The sequence below is a fragment of the Phodopus roborovskii genome, unplaced genomic scaffold (assembly GCF_943737965.1).
Source record: "Phodopus roborovskii unplaced genomic scaffold, PHOROB, whole genome shotgun sequence".
Lineage (NCBI taxonomy): Eukaryota > Metazoa > Chordata > Mammalia > Rodentia > Cricetidae > Phodopus > Phodopus roborovskii.
The window spans coordinates 17,034,170-17,055,738 of record NW_026126434.1 but is presented as its reverse complement, the minus strand read 5'-3'; the positions used below and the strand labels follow the sequence as shown (position 1 = coordinate 17,055,738).

Sequence of the window (21,569 nt, the reverse complement as noted above, 5' to 3'; positions counted from 1 at the left end):
TCCACCAAGCCGACTTTCTCTCCCCGGCTTCCTTTCCAACCCTAATGTGCTGGCCAAGATTCTGAGAGTCCCTCCAAGTCATCTTGGTGATTACCACACCAAGGGGTTCCACCAGATAAACAAATTCTGGCCACTGACTCGCCTGGGCTGCATGCAGGAAGAAAAGAAGGGTGCTCCCACAGTTGGAAGACACTAACAGTGGAGCAGGTGAGGAGCAAACCAGGAGAGCCTGATTCCAGTGGTAGCAGGGAAACGAGGTGGTTGGTAAAGGGCGTGTCCCCTCGCTGCATATACAGAAAGAGAGGGCAGAGAATGAACACGGGGATGAAGGGAGACATCCGTGGGGCTGCATCTACAGCACAATGTCACTCTCCCATCTCCACTTACTTCCTTCGGACTCAGCTGTGGCTTTTTGCCTAACACAGTAGCATCTCTCTGCCGCACCTGGATTTTAGAGAAGATGGCCAGCACAAACATACCCTAGTGAAAAACTAAATAAAAATGGAGTACCCATCCCCTTTCAGACCGAATCTGCTCAAGTAAACAAAGGTCTACTATGGCATAGTATCTGAAAAAACAAATAAATGAATAAATGAAGAACAACTTCTAACTTAAAAGGCACCTGGGCCAGCACTACCTTTTGAATCAGATGCGGGACTGTGGACCAGGTCACATCCAGCCTCACTCTTACCCAGATCTGTCATAGCCACATCCCAATTACACCCAGACATCCATCTTTCACTTCCTAAACTTGCCACACTTTTGACATTTTCAGGATACAGCCATGGTCTGGCCCTTGGCCCAGAACATTCTTTGACCGGATCTCTGCATCATTGGCCTTTTTTCAATTGTTCAAAGTAGTTACAGGTGGTAGCAATCTACGTGAGTTCGAGGCCAGCCTGGTCTACAGAGTGAGTGCCAGGACAGCCTCCAAAGCTACACAGAAAAACCCTGTCTCAAAAAACAAACAACAGCAACAAAAAAGACCACAATTAAAAAATCCCACCAGGAATCTCCTACAGCTGAATACAAAAATTAACAAACAAACAAACAAACAAACAAAATCAGTGGCCTTCCTATATACAGTTTAAGAAAGAAAGTGCCAGGACAGCCTCCAAAGCTACACAGAAAAACCCTGTCTCAAAAAACAAACAATAACAACAAAAAAGACCACAATTAAAAAATCCCACCAGGAATCTCCTACAGCTGAATAAAAAAATTAACAAACAAACAAACAAAAAAAATCAGTGGCCTTCCTATATACAAACAGTTTAAGAAAGAAATCAGGTGAACAATAGATACCTTTCACAAAACACAAAAGCTTCAAGAAAAATTTAAAAATCTCTTGGGGTAATTCTAAGCAAGTGAACATCTTGTATAATAAAAACCTTAAGACACTGAAGAAAGAAACTAAAGAAGATATCAGAGTATGGAAAGATCTCCTGTGCTCATGATCACTACGATTAATATAATGAAAAGAGCCATCCTCCCCACAAGCAAATTACAGATACAATGTAATCCCCATCTAAATTCCAATACAATTCTTCACAGAACTTGACAGGACAATTTTTAGCTTCATGTGGAAAGATCCAGGATAGCCATTTAAAAAAAAAAAAAAAAAAAAATCCTGAATAATAAAAGAACTGCTGGAGATATCACCATTCCTGACCTCAAATTGTATTACAAAGCTATAGTAATGAAAACATCATGGCACTGGCACAGAAAGACATATTGATTAATAGAACTGAATTTAAGACTCAAACATAAGTCCATAAATCCATATACCTATGGACACCTGTTTTTTTTTGTTGTTGTTTCATTGTATAAAAAAGCCAGAAATACACCCTGGAAAAAAGACAGCGTTTTTAACAAATAATGCTGGTCAAACTGGACGTCTGCATGTAGAAAATGACAATAGATCCATACTTATTACCCTGCATAGGACTCAACTCCAAACAAATCAAAGACTTCAACATAAGGCCAAATACACTGACATCAATGGAAGAGAAAGTGGGGCATAGTCTTGAACTCGTTGGCACAGGAAAAAACTTCCTGAACAGAGAACACTGATAGCACAGGCACTAAGAACAATAATAAGTGGGACCTCATGAAACTGAAAAGCTTCTGCATGGCAAAGGACACTGTCATTTGGACAAAGTGGCAGCCTACAGAATGAAAAAAGATTTTTATCAACTACACATCTGATAAAGGGATAGTATTTCAAAAAAAAAAAAAAAATGAACATCAAGAAAACAAGTAAGTCAACTGACCAATGGGGCTCAGATTTAAACAACTGCCAAAAGATGAATCACAAATGCCTGAGGAGTGCTTAAGGAAAGGCTCACCATCCTTAGTCAACCAGGGAAACGCAAATCAGAACTACTTTAAGAGTTCATTTAACACCAGCTCATGCTGGTGAGGATGCAGAGTAAGGAGAACACTCATGCACTGCTGCTGGGAGTGCTAGAATACATCTACTTCAAAGCTTCAGCTATACCACTCTTCATGGTATACCCAAAGGATGCTTCATCCCACTACAGACATCCTTGTTACTGGTGCTCTACCCATAACTGTCAAACATTAGAAAAGGCCTAGATGTCCATCAATGGGAGAATGGATGAAGAAAACATGGTACATTTACACAATGGAATATTACTCATCTGCTATAAAGAACAAAATCATGAAATAATTTGTAGGCAAATGGATGGAGTCAGGGGAAAAAAAAAAAATCACCTGAGCTGGAGATGGCAGTGCACACTTTTAACCCCAGCACTGAGGAGGCAAAGGAAAACAAATCTCTGTGAGTTAAAGGCCAGCCTGGTCCATAGAGCAGGTTTCAGGGTAGCAAGAGCTGTTACACAGAAAAACCCTGCCTTGAAAAAAAGAAAAACAACAACAAAATCAATTCTGAGTGAGGTAATCCAGACCCAAAAAGACAAATATAGATGTTAGCTGTTAAGTGTTTGACAAGTCAGCTAGGAGCTGACCACAGAAATTAGGTATAAAGTAAGGGACTGGAGACGGTGGGCTGGGTTTCCCTAGGAAGGGGAAATAGAACAGATTGTTACACGGCAGGTCTTCGAGGAAGAACAGAGCAGGAAGATCAAACAGGAAGTGGGGGGGGAAAGGGGTACGGGATAGAATATGGGGAGAGACAGCTAAAACTAGCCATCTGAGGGACTGCATTGGAGCTTAAATATGATAAAATGTATACATATATGGAAGAAATATGAATACATTCACCACATAACATGGGAAACAAAGCCCCAACTAGACAGCTCTTGTCATGAAATGAATTCTGGGAATGTGTTACATCTAATTGAGTTGTTGGTCAAAGGAGCCCCGTGGAAATCCCCAAAGAACCCAGGCTATTGCCAAAACTATCAGTTGCTCTCCACAAACTGATGGTAAGGCCCTACTCCTGAACACCACACCTATACACCTGATTGAAAATAGAAGAAGGCACCTGCACACAAACTTCATCCCTACTGACTAGTGCTGACAGAATGCCACAAGAGTAGAAATGTAAACACCAACCCAGCTACAAATCCAATCTACAAACGTGACCTCCCTACAAGACACACTGGTGTAATAGTGGCACCGAGCTTGTGGGAGAAACCAACCAATCTCTGACTGAACTTAAGGCCCACTCCATGAGATGGAACCCACCCACAACTCTCCTGTGGCCAAATCTCTAAAGCTAGTTAGGCCAGAAACCTGGAGAATGGGAACACTCCATCCATCCTAAAAGGGATGTCTCCATCAAATCATTCCTCTCAGAGCTCAGGGAATCTTGCAGAAGAGGAATAGAAAGATTCTAAGAACCAGAGGGGATGGAGGACACCATAGAAACAAGGCCTTTAAACATAGTAGGACTGGCAGACATGTGAACTCACATCACATACTATGGCAGCAGGCACAGTTCCTGCTCAGGTCTAAGCCAGAACAGGTCCCAGCACTGAAAGGAAAGTGAGCACAAGCCCCCCCCCCCCAATCCCCAATCCCAAAAGCTATCTCCAACTGATAACTCACAAAGGAAAAATTACTTTTCTCCAAACCACTCTTAAGGACAGCCCCCCATGCCCAGCAGTAGCTGGCCAAATTGTCTCAATGTTTTGTCAGGGCATTATCCCCCTTCCTATGGAGGTCTTCTGTGTACATATTATGGTTGCTGGTGTTGCATTTCTATAGGATTTCTGTGTGTATCTCTATGTGTGAGTTTCTTTTTTTAATTTTCATGTGCATCAGTGTTTGCCTGCATATAGGCCTGTGTGAGGGTGTCAGAGCTTAGAGTTACAGACAGTTGTAAGCTGCCATGTGGGTGCTGGGAATTGAACCCAGGTGCTGGGAATTGAACCCAACTCCTTGGAAAAACAGCCAGTGCTCTTAACCAGGTAGCCAGCTCTCCAGCACCCCTCCTCCCCCATGAGTTACTGAGCTTTTTCTTTGGCTCTTTTTCTCCTGGTAGTTAGTTTGCTTCATCCTATTCCAGTTTGTTTTATCTTATTTTTGTTTTATATTATTTTATTATTATTGTTGTTGTTGAAATACCTGTTTATATTCTGGAGAGAGAGAGTGAGAGAAAGGGTATGTATGAATTTGGGTGGGTAAGAGTCAAGGAGAATCTGGAAGTAACTGGGAGGGGAAACCATAATGAGAATATATTGTATGAGAAAAACCTGTTTTCAATTTTTTAAAAAAGTTCTCATTTGTACTGGAGGATCAAAGTGATGGGGGGGGGGGCAGGGAGATGGCTCAGTAGATAAAACACTAGAGTTCAGATCCACAGAACCCACAGAAATGCCAGGCAGGTGAAGCTGACCACCTGTAAGTCCAGTGGCTGAACGGGAGAGACAGGGAAAACTGGCTAGCCAGACTAGCCCAACTGGTGATCTCCAAGTTCAACAGACAGACCCTGACTCAAAGAATAAGATGGAGAGCAACTGAAGAAAATTCTAGACACCAATCTTAAGCCTGCACATTCAAGCAAACCATGTGCAACGCGCGCGCACACAAACACACACACACACACACACACACACACACACACACACGCACGCGCGCTTTTACACACAAGGCAAACATGTTGATGTCACATATCACACACATACACACAATTCTTAAAAAGCCATTGTGGAATCATTTGAAAACTTTGGAATGTAATTCCCTCAACACCCCACATGCCCACACACTCTCCACCCACTCTCCCCTACCCCCAACAACCTCTACTTACATAAAAGGGACCTTGGCCTAGGAGCATACTGCCAACCTTTGACCCTCCGGTTTAGCTGTCAACACTGTTCCCTGGCAGTACCTGTGCCCCCAGATCCTTTATGCTCACCCCCAAATTCCCCACAACACACTGGAGACACAGTAGAGATGACTCAGTTGACATCATTCCACTCTAGATCTCCTGGTCAGGGATTCTGAGGTAGACCCACTTCCTTGTCTACCTAGTCCAGAGTGTTCTGTCTGCACATGCTCCCTTCAGCTTCCTGTCTAGTTCTTCTCCCCCCCCTCTGGGGCTTTGAACACCATGCCAGGCTTTCTGGAAGCCACAGGTAACCAGCCTCAGGGTGCTTGTTGCTCAGCTAAAAGCTCCCAGGGAAGACCATGCAAGCAAGATGCACGACATCCTTAAGTGGAACTCCAGAAACCAAGATCCCTGCTCCTCCTGCAAGGTGCCTGGAAGACTTGCTGCTGTGTGCTGGGATGCCAGCTGGTACACCTTACTGAGGGCTAAAGTGGCATGCCTTGGATGCTTGGGGTATTGCAAGCAGAAAGCAGAGCATCAGGCAAAAGGCCCTTGAATCTGCTACCAACAGCTGGGGGGAGAGGGGAGCAGAAGCCAACAGCCTCAGCACACAGAGGTGAGGAGTCAGGGAGGGGCAATGACAATACATAGGAGCCGAAATGTGATGCTGCTTGCCCTTCAAACACATATTTCCTACAAGGCTGGCCATGCATGTATCTATCAGTCGTTAGTGAAGCTGGGGGGGGGGGGAGGCTGAAGTTCACACTTCCTTAGGGTATGTCTGAATTTTTTCATGATAAAAAAAATGTACTGCATGGAGACTAGAGAGGGGTCTCAGCAGCTAAGAGCCTTTGCTGCTCTTGCAGAGGACCTGTGTTCTCAGCACTCACATGGCAGTAAGACAGCCACCCGCAACTCCAGTTCCATGGGACCCAAAACCTTCTTCTGGCCTGTGTAGGTATGAGGTATGCGTGTGGTAAACAGACACCCTACAGGCAAAGCTCTCATACACACAAAGTAAAAGTACAAAAATCTTTAAAAGTTGACTATGGAATTCATTATCAGCATAGGGCTAAGAGGATGGCCCAGTGGTTAGGAATGTGTCCTGCAGAGTTCAATTCCCAGAACCCACACATTGGTGGGTCACAACAGCCTATAACTCTAGCTCCAGAGGATCTGGAACTTCTGGCCTCGAGTATCTGAACAAACGAATGAACGAACGAACGAAAACACACACACACACACACACACACACACACACACACACACACACACCCTACCTACACATAATTAAAATAAAATTCACTAGCATTGAAAATCTAATTTCACAGTAGAGGAATGTGAAGTATAGCCTAACAATGTGGCCAAGCAGCAGACATAGGGACTGAGAGAGACAAGTCCTCAAAGGCACTGGGCTGGGCAGCCATCTCTCCAGGATACTAACACATGGAGGACCAGGGAGCCCACTGGAAGCATCACTATTCTTGTCCATAAACTTCCTCCCAGCGTTGATGAGGCATCATAAGTCACTCAGTACCAGTTAAATGGCATGTATGTGTCAGAAGCAGATGGCCTGTAAACATCCATGTGTAAAGCCTCCCACAGGCATCCCCTGGGAAGGTACATGTCAGCCAGAAGTGACAACACACACCCTCGAGGAAGCATTCCATCACAAGGTCCTGAAGGAGAACATGATAGGAAAGACTGTAGCCGCAACCCTGCCATCTGGGGTTGTGCAGAATGCCATGCCTTTGTCTTCACTGTCCCCTCTCCCTGGAATGCCCATCCTCGTTCTATCCTCTTGAGAAGAACCTAGAAATCTTTTTAGTACTCTGTCATCTGCAAAACATTCAGCAACTGCCCAGGACAAACAACGCCAACCCATTCTCTTTTTCATTTCATTATGTCTGAGCTAAAGCAGCCCCAGAGGGTTCTGCTGCTTTCTCCTGGTCTGTAAGGCAGGTGTTGTCTGTAGGCAGTAGTAACTAGCTCCCGGAAGTCAGCTCACCTACAACTGTGTTCTACCTATGTGAGGCAATGATGATAGAAGGCAGGAGTGCAAATCCAGGGTGTTTCTTTCCCACACCTTGCCCATGCTCCCCACAGTGACTCCATCTCCTGGTGACAGAAGCTCATGGGCTCCATAAACACCAGCTGCCTCCTGCATCCTTCAGAAAAAAAGCATGTGACTGCTGGCCGTGAAACCCTGGGCTGCCTCACTGCCCAACTTCTGCCTTCACAACACACCCATCACGGAGATGGCGGATTCCCAGAACCTCATGCTTTCCCTGAACATTGAAATGACTACCCTGGCAGCCACACTGTCCCTCCCTGTTTCTCCAACAGCCTAGCACCTTCTTCACTGAAGCTGCAAGGTCCCTGAGCTTTGGATGGGTGGAGTACCAGCTTATTCCTCATTCCCTGACTTGTTTCCAAAAGGGGAGCTTACAGCTAACATTTTCCAGGTGTCCAAAAACTGTCCAATTAAATAAACAGGCATTTCATCACCTATAAAAGCTAAGCAGGAAGGCCACGAGACAAGAACACTTTCACAAACATGTTTAAGGAGTGGCAGGTTTAAGAAATATTTATCTATTAAGAATTCACTCCCTAAAAATTAAAGCAACTGTCTGACCTATAAGGCAAGCACCTGGGTTCATTTTAGAAATATCAACAAACCCGTTTGCTTTGTTCTTAGCATCTATGAGGACTGTCACAGGCCCCCAGCAGCAGGTAGTCACAGAGATGGGCTGCCAAACTCTGGTCCCACCAAAACCAGCTGAATAATATCCTTGGCCAAGGAACATTAGTTATACATTAGTTCCTCAGTTTCCAAAGCTACAAGCGCCCCTCCTCCCCAGCCCGTTTTGTTCTAGGCCTGATCCAAACAAAACACATTGGTTGCCTTCATTTTTCTCTGCATCCTACATCAAGGGTCTCACACTCAAGGGTCAGCAGAGTCACAACACAGGTAGGTCTGATGTTTGTCCTTCCTAAGACATCCCCTTGGAAAGGGTTTTTTCAGAACTCAGGAGCCAAGCCACTTGCCTACTGGCCAAACACAGGTGTCTGAAGAAAAACTCCCAACACACCTCAGCATGCTGAGGAGCAAAGAAAGATCCTAGGAGGCCAAAAAGCCAATTCTCTCTGGGCCATCACAAGCTCGGGAGGAAAGGAGAAACCAAAGAGAAGGGGTCACAGAGAGACACCTGACACCTACAGTGAAAGCCGGATGTGAAAAAGAGGAACCTGGCGGTGGAAGGGCGGGAAAGGTGAAGTGGGAGGAGCCACCACTGAACCCATCAGAAGTCTCAAAAACCCAGGGGACAAAGCTCACTGGGCTGGGCTGTCTCCAGGTCCTGAAGGGAGGGAAAGTATGAAAATGGGCAAGAGGCAAATTCACAACCACTGGAAAAAGGAAACAGAAGTCCCACAGACAGGTCCAAGAGCTTTCCTAAGTGAGGTCCTCTACCTACCTACCTACCTACCTAACCCTGAGAAGTGAGATGGTCCAGAATCAGAACAGCCTGGAAGTGGACAGCACCTCCAGGGCTCAGAACTGCGAGACAGAGCGCCCAACACCATTAAACTCAAATTCAGATAAACAACAAATAATTTCTAAGTGTATTCCATGCAACACTCAAGCTATACTAAAAACTATTTTTTTATACTAGAGAAGACTATGTAGCCTATTTCATTTGTAACCTTTCCCGGTTTCTTCTCCATTATCCCTGATCTCCCTCAGAGGACAATTAAAACCCACAAGAGGACTTCCTGACAAGAGCTGATCTACCGAAGCAGCTGAGTGGCAGCACATAAAACCTGAACCCTGAACCAAAGGTACTGGAAGCCCCACCCTCACCCCCAGGGCGGGGTGAGAATGAGGCGGGAGAGCATTCAGAAGAGACAATAAAGCCCTTGCAGCACCCCTACAAACGCTGGTGACTACACAGCAAGAGGTAAAGGCGTCCCTCACAGCCGCAGCCGGCTTTATAGCTGGTGAAAGCAGTTTCTTGCCCTCCCACCATCCCCAAAGCTCAAGTGTCCTAGTGAGAGGCACAGTCCTCAACATTCCCAAGTCCCCAGACACTAATGCTAGGGAGGAGACTGAGACAACAGGGAGGAAAAAGAGAGAGCATGTGAGAGTCCTCTGAAAACACAGCAAAGTTGTGTCTACCAGCCCTGCCCCTGGCTCTGGCAGGCACGCACTTCTGGGCTCTCTCCACGGCACCTGCATTCTTTCCTCAAGCCACCCGCCAGGACTCAAGCCCTATCCAAGCCAGCACCACTGCAAAGATTTACGTTTCAGTTTCTGTTCTTCAAACCAGCTGTTAAGCACAAGTTGCACTAGGGTGTTGGCCACTGAAGTTCACCTTCTGAAAGCCTAGAGCAGGATCAAAGGCCACAACATCAGAGAAGCTCATCGGGACAGCCCTTACTTTCCATAGCTTTCAAGTCAGGGAACGCTTGGAAGGTACAGGTTGGCTTTATTTTCTAGGAAGGATGGAAAGAGCTCATCAACCCAGGGGGTGGGAATAGATGGGATGCATCAGAGAGCAGGCTGCCTCTATGTAACAGCATAGCCCCATGGGCTTAGTACAAACCAGGCTTACCAAACCCCTAAGACAGTGGCCAAGTTCCCAGGCATCCCATCCCCTGGTGCCAGAGAAGCCTAAGAAACTGAGCTGTGGTGAGGCTCTCCCTAGCCTGAGGTTTCCAGCACCCAGGTGTGGCTCAAGCTCTTCCCTCGCTTTCAAAACATCATTTCAAAATAGCACTGTTATCTTGGAGGATCAGCTACATCGTGGTTGTTTTTGAAATGTACTCTAGGCAACTGCAGAGAGCTATGGGCTGAGATAATCTCTAAAACCCACACTAGGGGAATAGGGTAGGGGGCACAGGGAGGGTGCACAAGGCAGAATCCATAAGGCAGAAACTAAAAATGATACCTGATAGGTACTCAAGAAGTAAAATTCTCCAGCAATTGAATACTAGTAACTAAACTAGGAGGATTCAAAGAAGCCAAATGCACAAAATACTTCGTATAATCCCAATGATTTGAGTCTGGATAGAAAACAAATGTGCACTGAGAGGCACCAGAAAGACCTCTGGGAGATCTGATGGGGGAGTGCATTGAAGATCTCTGGGTGCTGCTGACAGCCAATACCCTGAGCCGAGCAGAGACATCAGCCGCGGCTTCCTTTCTGAGTTCACTACACTGTTCAATCCATCTGTGGGAAGTTTGTACACTGCACAGTGATTATGTCCTACTGCCCTCAAGAGTTTACATAGTGCAAACTGTACTGAATAGCTAGCTGTGTTAAGTTCATAGTAAGCAGAACTAGGTTCTTCACAACAGCAGGGTCTTCCCATGCAGGGCATCACACAAGGTCCTGTCTCAGCATGCATTGCGATCTTTGAGGCGTAAAAAACGTCCCTTATACCTGTGACTGGGAGACCAAAAAGAGCTGCTGTATGGTGAGAAGTGACCTGGCACCACTAAGGAAGGTGACAATAGGCAGCTGCTGCCATGTTGAGGAATAGGATAGATCATTTTATTGGAATAAAAAGCTGGCCTTCAAACACAAAACGTGTGCCACAAGCTGCCAAGGTGAGTGTCTAAAAGGCAGGATGCCCTTACCTGACTCCTCCCTCCCCACCTCTCGTCTACAGCCAGTGCAGAGACCAACCCAGATGCGCCCACCCATTCCCTGCTCTCTTCCCCAAGATCCATTTGTCCCTAGACATTTGGGTTTCATCTGAGCATGAAATCAAAATCCCTCTTCCTCTGGGTTAAACCCAGTCTCTCCTTCATGTCTTGGCTAAAACTGGTCTCGACCTGTGGGTTCGCAACCCCTTTGGGTTGCATATCAGATATTTACATTACAGTTCTTACAGTTAGGAAGCAGCAACAAGAGTAATTTTATGGCTGGGAGTCATCACAACATGAGGAACTGTATTGCAGGGGCGCAACATCAAGAATGTTGAGAACCAGTGTATTAGAACAAGCCCTCTTGACTGCAGACTTCACTCATCTCAAGCCAGCCCAGCTGCCCTAACAGTCTCTCCTCAGTGATGAAAGAAGACAAAATTTCCTGAGATGCAACAGGTGCTCAATGTATTTGTTGGGGGGTGGGGGAGGGGGAGAACAGCTCCTTGTGCTATGCTAACCAGGCTATTTTTAAGCAGAGAGCATAACATAAGCAAAGCATTAGAAACTGACCCCGGGCTGGGGTGGGAACAAATGACTTGGTGTGGGAGTGGAGTAACTCTGGTGCACCCCGATGCAGTGCTGGATGTAGGACCAGACAGAAAGGCAATGGAACAAGCCCCAGACAGTGCACATACCCTCTCTGCTGTGGCTGCTTTCCCCAGAGTCTGCTGCCCTGGCAACGCTTCCCTAAGCCCAGCATCCTGGGGACTCTGCTATGGATAGGGCAGCCCTGATGAGCTTAATGAATAAACTAAGTATATGGAAACCAAAAGCAAATGCCTACAACTAGATCAAGACCAAGCCGTCTAAATTAATAAGCCACCCTTCCAACGGCTGTTTAACCTTGAGCTTTAGGTTTGAAGCCAGACTCAAGTTCAAAAGATGGCCTCACATGAAAATCATGAGACACACCCCCTTGCCCCACCCCAGATAATGAAACCTCAGCACACCTGTTTGTGGGTTCACAGCAAATATGAGAGGTGCTGATCCATAGGATCGCAGTGAGGAGTCAAAGGGTAGATGTGGTACTTGACAGAAGGCTCAAGGGTAAAGGTGTTTATTGCCAAGCCTACCCATCTGAGTTCCATCCCTGGGCCCTACTGGGTGGGAAGACAGAACAGATTCCCTCAAGTTGTCCTCTGAACTCTAACTCTACATTCTACATGCCCATCATAGAACACACAAACACACAGAGAAACATATAAATATGAAATGTAAATGAGAAAATGTGAGGAAAATTTTTCCCTTGGTATCTCTTTCATCACAGTGACAAATAAGACTTGGAAGAGGCTGGAGAGGTGGCTCAGTGGTTAAGAGCATTGGCTACTCTTCCAGAGGCCCTGGTTCAGTTCCCAGCTCACAACCATTTGTAACTCCAGCCCCAGATGATGCAACACCCTCTTCTGAGCTCTGTGAGGGCTGCACACACATACATACATGCAGACACTCATATACATTAAAAAAAAAAAAAAAAAAAAAAAAAACTTGGAAGTAGAAAAATATTACCAGGAATTCAATAAGGTTTTCTTTGTTCCTTCACCCTTCAAGTAATTGTTTACTCAAAATTCAGCTCAGAAAAAAATGCAATGTTTTCCACTTTAATATTAGTGAATTTACATAAAAAGGCAAGCAATCTGAGATGTGACGTCCCTTCTCTCTTTAGGTGCCTATACAACCTAGGGCACAAAACAACTCTCAGCAGAATACAATTGTGTGTATGTGTGTGTGTGTGTGTGTGTGTGTGTGTGTGTGTGTGTGTGTGTGTGTATGTTTTCTGGATAACTGAACAAACACAGTAACTATGGAAATACTTCTACACCAAACCCCCATCTTTTAGCACCCCCTCATTTAATCTCTCAAGGCCTATGCCTCAAAAGATTCCATGCGAACAACACATGGGACATTCCACACACAGGCAACTAGGTTTCTAAGCTGAAGCACGCCCATCATCCACACTGCCTGCATGTTTTCACTTCCTTTTTCCTTCTTTGGAAAGGCCTTTTGAATGATGACCTATGTCTGCGAGGACACCCCACCTCCACTCCCCACGGGGCATGGCCTCATTTGATTCCCCAGTGCCCCGAGATGCCCTGGTGTGTATTAAGCAGATCATACTGGAAGCACACCTGGCCTCCTCGGGGGCTGGCTTGATCTGAAACAGATGTGTGGGAGATTAGCCCCGTCCATCAGCACTGGGCTTTTAACTGGCTGAGATTCAAACCTGCCCAGAAAATCGTCTCCGCTAATTAACTTTACCTTGCCTTGTCTTTTGCTTTCCCCCAGTTTGGGGTTAAAAATCTTGACAGTCTGGTCCACCTGACTGCATTCCATGAAAGGAAGGTGGCAGAGAAGGACCAACCACCTGCTATGCTGCCAAATGCAAATCACAAATTTTAAATATCAGTGACATTTCTTCTCCATTACCACCACATAAAAATGAAAATTAAAAATAAACGAAAGGCAGTAAGCCACCTCAACACAGATAAACTGAGTGACAGCTCTCTCGATATGACACACACACACAAAATAACCTACAGACAAATGGAGCAGTGAGGAGCTTTGACACCTAGTTTTCCTTACAGATTCGTATCAAGACAGATGAACCTTATTTTAGAAAGAGAGAAGGGCCCCTGGCTCAGAAACTCTAAAGGAGCAGATTTTGACTTCTTTCTTCCTTGCATGGGGTACTGGGGATCTGGCCCTGCAGGCTGGAGGTCATGCCACAATTCCCTCTGCACTCAATGGCCTGCAGTACCCAACCAGGGCCAAGATGGAGAAAGTCAGGTGTGGTCCTGGGTGAGCATCAGAGGAGCCCCCAAAGTCCCTCTGGATGTTTTTCAGTACCTGTCCCATAGAAGGTCAGGGGTAGTCATTGGGGACCAGCTCCTGTTGCTTTAAAGCTATACTTACTAGCTGTCATTTTGTGCCTTCCTGGAGAAATAAAGGTACAGGGTAGAGGGATCATGAATCAATTTCCTTTCATCAAACAAAGAAGCATCATGACTTTCCATCACTAAAACACACATACACAGGAGGGTCACGCGTTGGGGGGGGGGGGATGTTGAGCATGGTTCAAGTATATGACATACCTGGATGGAAATGTCCTTAGGAAAACCACCAACTTGTATGGTGAACATACACTAATTGAACAAATTTTTGAATAAAACCCACCCCACACTGGATCCAGAGACACAAAAGGAGCACTGATTCTAAATGACCATCAGTCATATTGTGGAACCTGAGCCCTGATTTTTTTCATTATTCTTAACCCTCAACCCTCAGAGAGTTAGTGGTATTTTTAACTCACTGGCATAGGTGTGGGAATAAGCTTCACACTACATCAGAAAAACATAAAACAAAAGTGTGTGTGTGTGTGTGTGTGTGTGTGTGTGTGTGTGTGTATGCATGAGATAATCTGTAGAAGGCAAGATGAATCTTCAAGTTCCCATTCCAAGGTCCTGGCCATTACAAGTGTTTTCTTGAGCATCCCTTCCTGTCAGGAACACTGAACCTGTGAGCATTTACTGTGCTAGTTTTGACAATAATTCAATATACCTAAAAGCAACCGGTGCTGTGATTGAAGAGAAAATGCAATGACTCCCCACTGAGGAAAAAATTATGCTGAAGGACAAGAAACATGGCTCACTCAGCCTTGCTGCATTTTAAACACAGGCATTAGCATTGCTAGGTGTAAACGCTGCCAGTTACATTCGCAAGGCATGACTTCAAGGGGAGCAAAGCACACAGAAGGCAACTACAGTGCATGGACTTCCCACCTCATCTCAAAGCATCATTGCTTTGGACTCAAGTTTCTCACTCTTCCTCAAACTAAGACCCCTAATTCTGCCCAATCCCGCCACCCTATGATGGCCATGGGTGTTTCCCAGAGGCAGTAGGGTGTTAAAATACAAAAGAAGCCATAGGGACTATCTGAAATGACCTGTCACCTTCAACATCACCAAAACAGCAAATGTGACCATGAGCACTTCCAACAGCCCTGCTTCTGTCCCAGGCCTTCCTTGGAAACTCCATCTGAAGACACTTTGTCCCCTTGCAAGTGAAATGTAACAGCAACATTCATGTATGTGCTACAAGGTAGCCTACAAGGTAGAAGCCAGGGCTTAGGGCACACCCTGCAGTGAGTCCCCATAATATACAGTGTATCCACTATTCTATTTGGCAAACCATAAAGATGTGGTTTGCTGTGATGGTAGAAGTGCCTATGAACATAAAGTGTAAGTGACAAGACCCTCACCCCAGAAAGTCAACATAAATAGAACCTCCCCTGCAGCCAACTCACCAACCCTCATGTGTCTCTTGGATGCCAAATGTGGAGAAAAATGGACAAAGGCAGTCTGATCCTATAAGAAGACCCACCTTTCCTGAAGATAATGAGGGTGCTGGCAGGCCAGTTCTGACACTGCCCAATTATGGTTCCCCAAACATCACTGCCAGGGCACACTGGGTGTGGAGATAGCAGAAGCTACTAGAATTCACACTGGAGAAGCTAGGGTGGAGTGGAGAAGAGTGAAATGCACCAGGGGTATAGCCAGATGGGGGCTGGGGAATTCAGTTCAGGCCTGTGTGGGCTCAGGAAATGCACACAGGCCAGCAGATCAGGAGAACAGTGTGGCTGTTGAGAATTGAATAGGCACACAGCCTGGCCAACTAACAGAAAGCCAAGCTGGACTGAGAGAGGACAAATGCCCCTTGCTTGAGACTGGCTTCTGGTTTCTCTAGTCCTGAACACAGCAGTCCCGATGAACCTGACATTGTAGATTCTCTAACTAGTCCCGCTTCTAGCAAACAGATAACAAGAGGGTTACAAAAGAATGTGGTGACCTCCTTCAGGCTGGGGGTGTTCTGTATGAAACACCCAGAAGGCACTCACACAGTCTTAAACACTGAACAAATAAATACAAACTTTCAATGCAGAATGTGCAAGGACAGCTTCTTTAAGAGCAGAATGCAGACAGACCCAACACTCAGCTCCCATCTCCCTCAAAACTGTGTCTTAAGTGGGTGGGTATCTCCTTCAGAACCAAAATGTTTTGTTTTTCTAGAAAGAGGTGGGGGTGGGGAACAACACTCCACATTTTCCCAGGGAGAAAAACTGATCAACCTGTCAAAATTAAGCCTTTAAAATAGAAAACTGCTATCTGAAGACACCACAGTAAATAAAATATTCTCAAATATACACTATGAATTATATATAGGACACCATTGTTAGTGGACAGACCATCAGGGTTCCTACACATGACATTTGGCCATTGTTTTAGGCTACCACTTCCAAACATTTTCGTATTGGACTTGAGACTCCCAAGTTAAGACCACTGGCTGCTCTTCCAGAAGACCTTAATTCAGTTCCCAGAACCTACATGGCAGTTCCCACCCACCTCTCCATTCCAGTTCCAAAGGAACCAACTCCCTCTTCTGGCTGCTGAGAGTACTGCACAAATGTGGTGGACATACATGCATACAGGCAAATACATACAAATCTTTAAAAAGCAACAAAAAACAAAACAAAAAAAAAATTTTTTTTCCTGTAGTGACATAAACATCTATAAAGAAGGGATTTGTTCTACGATCAGAAAAAGATACTAAAACCCTAGTCATTTATTACAGGCCTTCATTTCCAAACTAAACACGCAGAGTGTCTAAGCCTATCTAGAAAAGACACACACCTGTGAAGCAGGCACCTGAGCACTGCTCATGTGTGGGAACACCAGCAGCTGGCTGAGACTTCCACAACCCCACAGTGACTGCCCATTACTGTGCTTCCACACCTGCACAGGACCAACAACCCTGGACCACCCTCAGTCTCTGAGTCAAGACCACCAGAGACCACATTCTCCCAGGATTTGCCAGACTGATCTGCACTAGCAATAAACACCATTCAAAGGGGTAACTAAGGATTTGGTGTGTGTTTATTTTCCAAAAGAAGAAATTGACATCTATAATCAGTAGCCTGGCTCCACTGCTGACTTAAAGGGGAAAATTGGATAATCACTCAAAACACTCCAGGCGCCCCCTCAGCCCTAGCTGAATTACACTGAAGCCTCGCTCTGACCCCCGCCCCCATATGATGTATAGTCCTCAAGAAGAGGCCTGATACAGGTCAATCTCCCCACAGGCAATGGCTACCTCTTGCTACACGGATACAGACCAAAGGATCCACCCTTCTTGAAATGGGAAATCATGGTGGAAATGAGCCACCTACACCAAAAGAGACCAGGGAGCCCAATGGCTAGAGCTTCTATGGGCCTTGAACCTGACTGTGTAAAGAGTCCCAGCTGTGAAGTACTTTGAGGAACCTGTGAGAAAAAACAAAATCCTGACCTTCGGTGAGGAGGGGAAGAGCACCCCAAATGTCACTTAACACTGGTAGGGATGAAAATACCTCCAGGCACTTCAGAACAGAGTTTGGAGATTTCTTACCAAAGTAAACACAGTTACTGCATAACTAGCAATCCTAATCCTGGGTATTTACCCAAATGGGCTGAAATCTTGTCTAGACAAATGGATGTGAATGTTTAAGGCAGATTTATTCACAACTGCCAGAACTTGCAAGCAACTAAAATGTCCTTCAGATGATGGAGATAAATGGCTACATCCAAGCACTAAGAAGAAACAAGCCATAAAAATCAATATTGTAGAGGGGCTGGGGAGAGAGGGCACCTGTTATATAGTCATGAGGACTGGGTTCCGATTCTCTTAACCCAAGTAAAAGCCATGAAGGATGGCTGGGCACTGCAACCACCTCTCAGGAGGTGGTGCAGAGGGGCCCTGAGCAAGCTAGCTAGCTAGACTAACCTAAGCTGCAGGCTGTGGGTGCAAGTGAAAAAGACCTGGCCTCAACATGTAAGGGAGAGAGATGAATCAAGAAAGACAATGTCAGGCCCCCCCCACACACACACACACCAAGAGCATAGAGGATCTTCCAGTTCATTCACCAAGTTACAGAACCCAACCTGTTTCTACACCCAACATGTAACATTCTGGGGAAGGTAAAACTATAGCAGGGATTGAATAGTTTCCAAAGAGGAAGAAAAAAAGACAGAGAATTACTACGATGAGAGTATTCTCCTTATGCTTCCAGTGAATGATGTCTTTGCACATTTGTCCAAGCCCATAGAATATACAACTCCCAGTGGGCCAGTGATGTAAACCAAGTAAGTGGACATGGAACCTTCAACTATAACAAATGCACCACTCTGGTACTCTTGGTGGAGGAGGAGGCTGTGCCTACAGAGGGTATAGCAAGCAGGTGGAACAAACAACTTTATGCTGATTTTTACTGAAATCCTAAACCTACTTTAAAACAAAACCTACTTTTTATGAAGGGAAAAGTTAAGTTAAACACGCCTTCCTGAAAGTGTCCAAGCACAGCCGTCACCACCTTTAATGTTCATGAACACGGAAGTTAATGTTACAATTAGAAGAACTAATAAGAGCCAGGAAAGCAAGAAATGGGATGATGTTACTGATCTTCCGGTCAAATAAAACTACAACTATGGAAAACAGCAGAGGCCTTCCCAGTCCGGGTTGGTCAGGAAATACACACAGCTTGATATAGGCATAAACTCTACAGGTGACATTCTGCTCTGCATCCATAAGCCAATGGAGAGGTCCGACCCTACCCCACTCCTAGTCTTCATCCCAGGTCAAAAGCCACAGCAAGGAGATTGCTGCAGGAGAGTATTAGCTCCTAACACCTGCCAAGAACGACCCAGGTGGACCTGGTGCACTTTTAGCTCCCTGAATACATTAGAGATAAAAAACAAACAAACAAACAAAAAAAAAAAAAAAACACAAGACCTGCCCTACCTTTGCAAACTGTAAGCATGAGCAATTTAAGACCCTTACTGGCTAGGGCTACAAAACACTTACACAGGGGCTCTGACTGCGGGTTAGCTGTAATTGAGAGTGACTGCTAAGAAACAAAGCTGCCACCTTACCCACAGTTCCCAAGTATTCAGGAGACTTCTGGGCTTGCACGACAGAAAGGAACATGTTTGTCCCTGCAAGGCCACTGTTTCTGTGTACAAGTGACAGACCTACTTATAGGTCAACAGGTCAAACAGATAGCCCTTTCACAGTGTCTCCTGCCTCTAAACAAACAGCAGTCTAATCTGCAGGGAAGAGGCCAGAGGTAACCTCTCCAGTAAGTTCTGTTCCCTTCCACAGCTCACAGTCTGCAAGACTAATGTTTTCTTTTACATCAAATCTTAACCTCCACCGATGTCCTCTCTGCTCCAATTCAATTCTGCCAAGTCCTCTCTTAGGCAAGGAAGACTGGAGGCTTGCAAGCTGCCACCTCCACAAATCGCTTTCCTTTCCTATCTATCAATAGGCCCATCCAACGACTTGCAGCCTGGAAAGGTATGCTTGTGGGTCCAGTTCCATTGAAAAGGACTGGAGGAGATGCCTTTCTGTAAAACCAACTGCTATTTAGGTTGCAAATCACACTGCCTCTTTGGTGGAAACCTGCTATCCACACAAACCAAGAAAGGCCGTGTAAAAGCCAGGGAACACACACACACTTTACTTTTTCTTGGCACAAGGGCAGTTTAAATTTGTCCCATTTTCGTCTCCAGGATGTGATCCTTGACCCATCACCAAATTTCTTTTCTCCATTGGAAGGTTTTGTCTAATCAGCTGTGTGCAAGCAGCTCTGGCAATTTATCCTCCTTGATTTCCTGACATTTTCTTCCGTGCTGCTGGCTGGGAAACTGTTTTGATCTGAATAGGGTTGTCTGTGGGGGATTCTGCATGTTAATGACGTGGAGTTGGCAAGGATGGGAGGTGAGAGCACAACGCGTACTTTTTCTAGTTACGTTTCGCCTCATCACCGCTACGGGGGCCTTTCCACTCTGCTACACCAGGAGGCTGATCTCAGACTAATTCTACCCTCTTCCAGGGAGCCTCCAGGGGCCAGGTAGAAACAGAACAGATGGCCTGTGTTCCTGTCAAGTATCTAGACTCACAGGCAAGTAAATACTCCTAAGGACTCCACCACCAATGAAGGAGACGCACGTACATCCTTGCTCAGCCAGGCAGTCCCAGCGGCCACCCTCCATCCTGGCTTCAGCTCCAACCCTGTCCCAAACAGTGTCAGACGCTACACTCCCCTCTACTCTGTACCCGCCCACCCTCCCAGTCCAAAAGGACAGGGATTCCGAACGAGGGACTGGTGCGTAGCCCCAGTGCCCGCCCTTCCCTCTCCATCCTGGCCAGAAAACTCTACTTCCCGGATTCCGGGCCACTCTCTCCCTCCCCCTGCGCCGGCAATCCAGCAAAGCGCCGTCCTCCTGCCAACTGGGTGCCCAGCCCAGCGACACACCCCGCCTTCCCCACTCACCCCCAAACAGACCCCAGCTACATCCACTCAAGAGGACTCTGGGAGGGTGTTCCCCGATTTGGGGGGTTCCGGCACCACAGGACCGAGAGAGACCCACCCCGCCCCCCAAGCCACGCCGCCAGCCTCCAGCTCTGCCTCGCAGCGGCCTCCACCCCGGGCGAAGAGGAGACGTGGGGGGTCTCCCCGGGCACCTCCAACACCCCAAGGGAGGGAGGGCGCGCGCGGACCCCGAGACCGACTCCCTGTGCCCGCAGGCCCACAGCCCCTCGCGGGGGGCGCGCCCTCGGGGTCCCCCCGGGTCGGCGGGGTGCACTCACGATGGTCACGCTGGCTTTGCGCAGGTCGCGGTTCTCCTCCTGCAGCGCCTTGCACTTGAGTTTGTAGGTCTCCAGCTCGATCTTCAGCACCTTGTTCTCCTGCTGCAGCGAGGCCAGGCGGTTGGTGAGCTCCTCCAGGCGGAACGGCGAGATGACAATGCCCCCCGACTTCCCGCCGCCGCCCCCGCCGCTGCCGCCCGAGGTCGCCGAGCAGGACGACTGCATGGCTGCCGGGCCGCCGCCCGCCGCGTCGGTATCACTCTCGCTCGCGCTGTCCGCCATGGCGGGGCGAGCCGGGGGCGCAGGGAGCCGGGGAGCAGGGCACGGAGGACCGGGCGCGCGGCGAGTGGGCGCGGGGCCGGGCGCGCGGCGGGGAGCAGGGAGCTGAGAGCGCGGCGCGGGCGGCAGGGCGCAGACGCGCGGCGGCGGCGGCGGAGAAAGAGAGGGAGCTTCCCGCGGCCGCGCGAGCTGCTCCGCCAGGGAACAGAGACCCCGCCCGGACTCGGGCAGTACTGCAGCGCCGGGGCCTGGCGCGCTCCGTGGGGGACGTCCCCGCAGCCCGGCGCTCGGAGATCAGCTTGCACACACACGCACACACGCTCACACGCTCGGGTCCGCGCCGCCTTCCCGCGCACGTGCTCCCGCCCCGGGCCTCAGCGTCCCAGGCCCCAGCCCACGGCCGCGCCGCCTCTTCCGGAGAAAGGCGGACTCCATGGCCGAGCCAGCCTTTGCAGGTGCCGGGACACGTGGGAGGGGCAGCCCGGCTCATCGGTCCACCCCACCCTCCCACCCCCGCCGAGCTGTAGCCTGGCACCTTCCTTCGGCGCCGGCGCGCGCGGATCTCTCTGGCTGCTTCGTGCAGAGGATCGCTTGGAGCTAAAAACAGAAAGTTCCTTACAGTGTCTCTCCCACCGCCCCCACCCT

General features: G+C 47.4%; 1 protein-coding gene across 1 annotated transcript in view; it reads right to left on the bottom strand.

Annotated features, from left to right (window-relative positions):
- The window catches only part of Ccdc6 (coiled-coil domain containing 6), a 96,035-nt gene extending 74,816 nt beyond the window's left edge, over positions 1-21,219 (bottom strand). The window contains exon 1 of the mRNA XM_051186881.1: positions 20,646-21,219. Within this exon, the coding sequence (XP_051042838.1) occupies positions 20,646-20,927 (282 nt within the window). The 5' untranslated portion in view covers positions 20,928-21,219. The remainder of the gene's footprint in view (positions 1-20,645) is intronic.
- Positions 21,220-21,569: the final 350 nt, after the last annotated feature.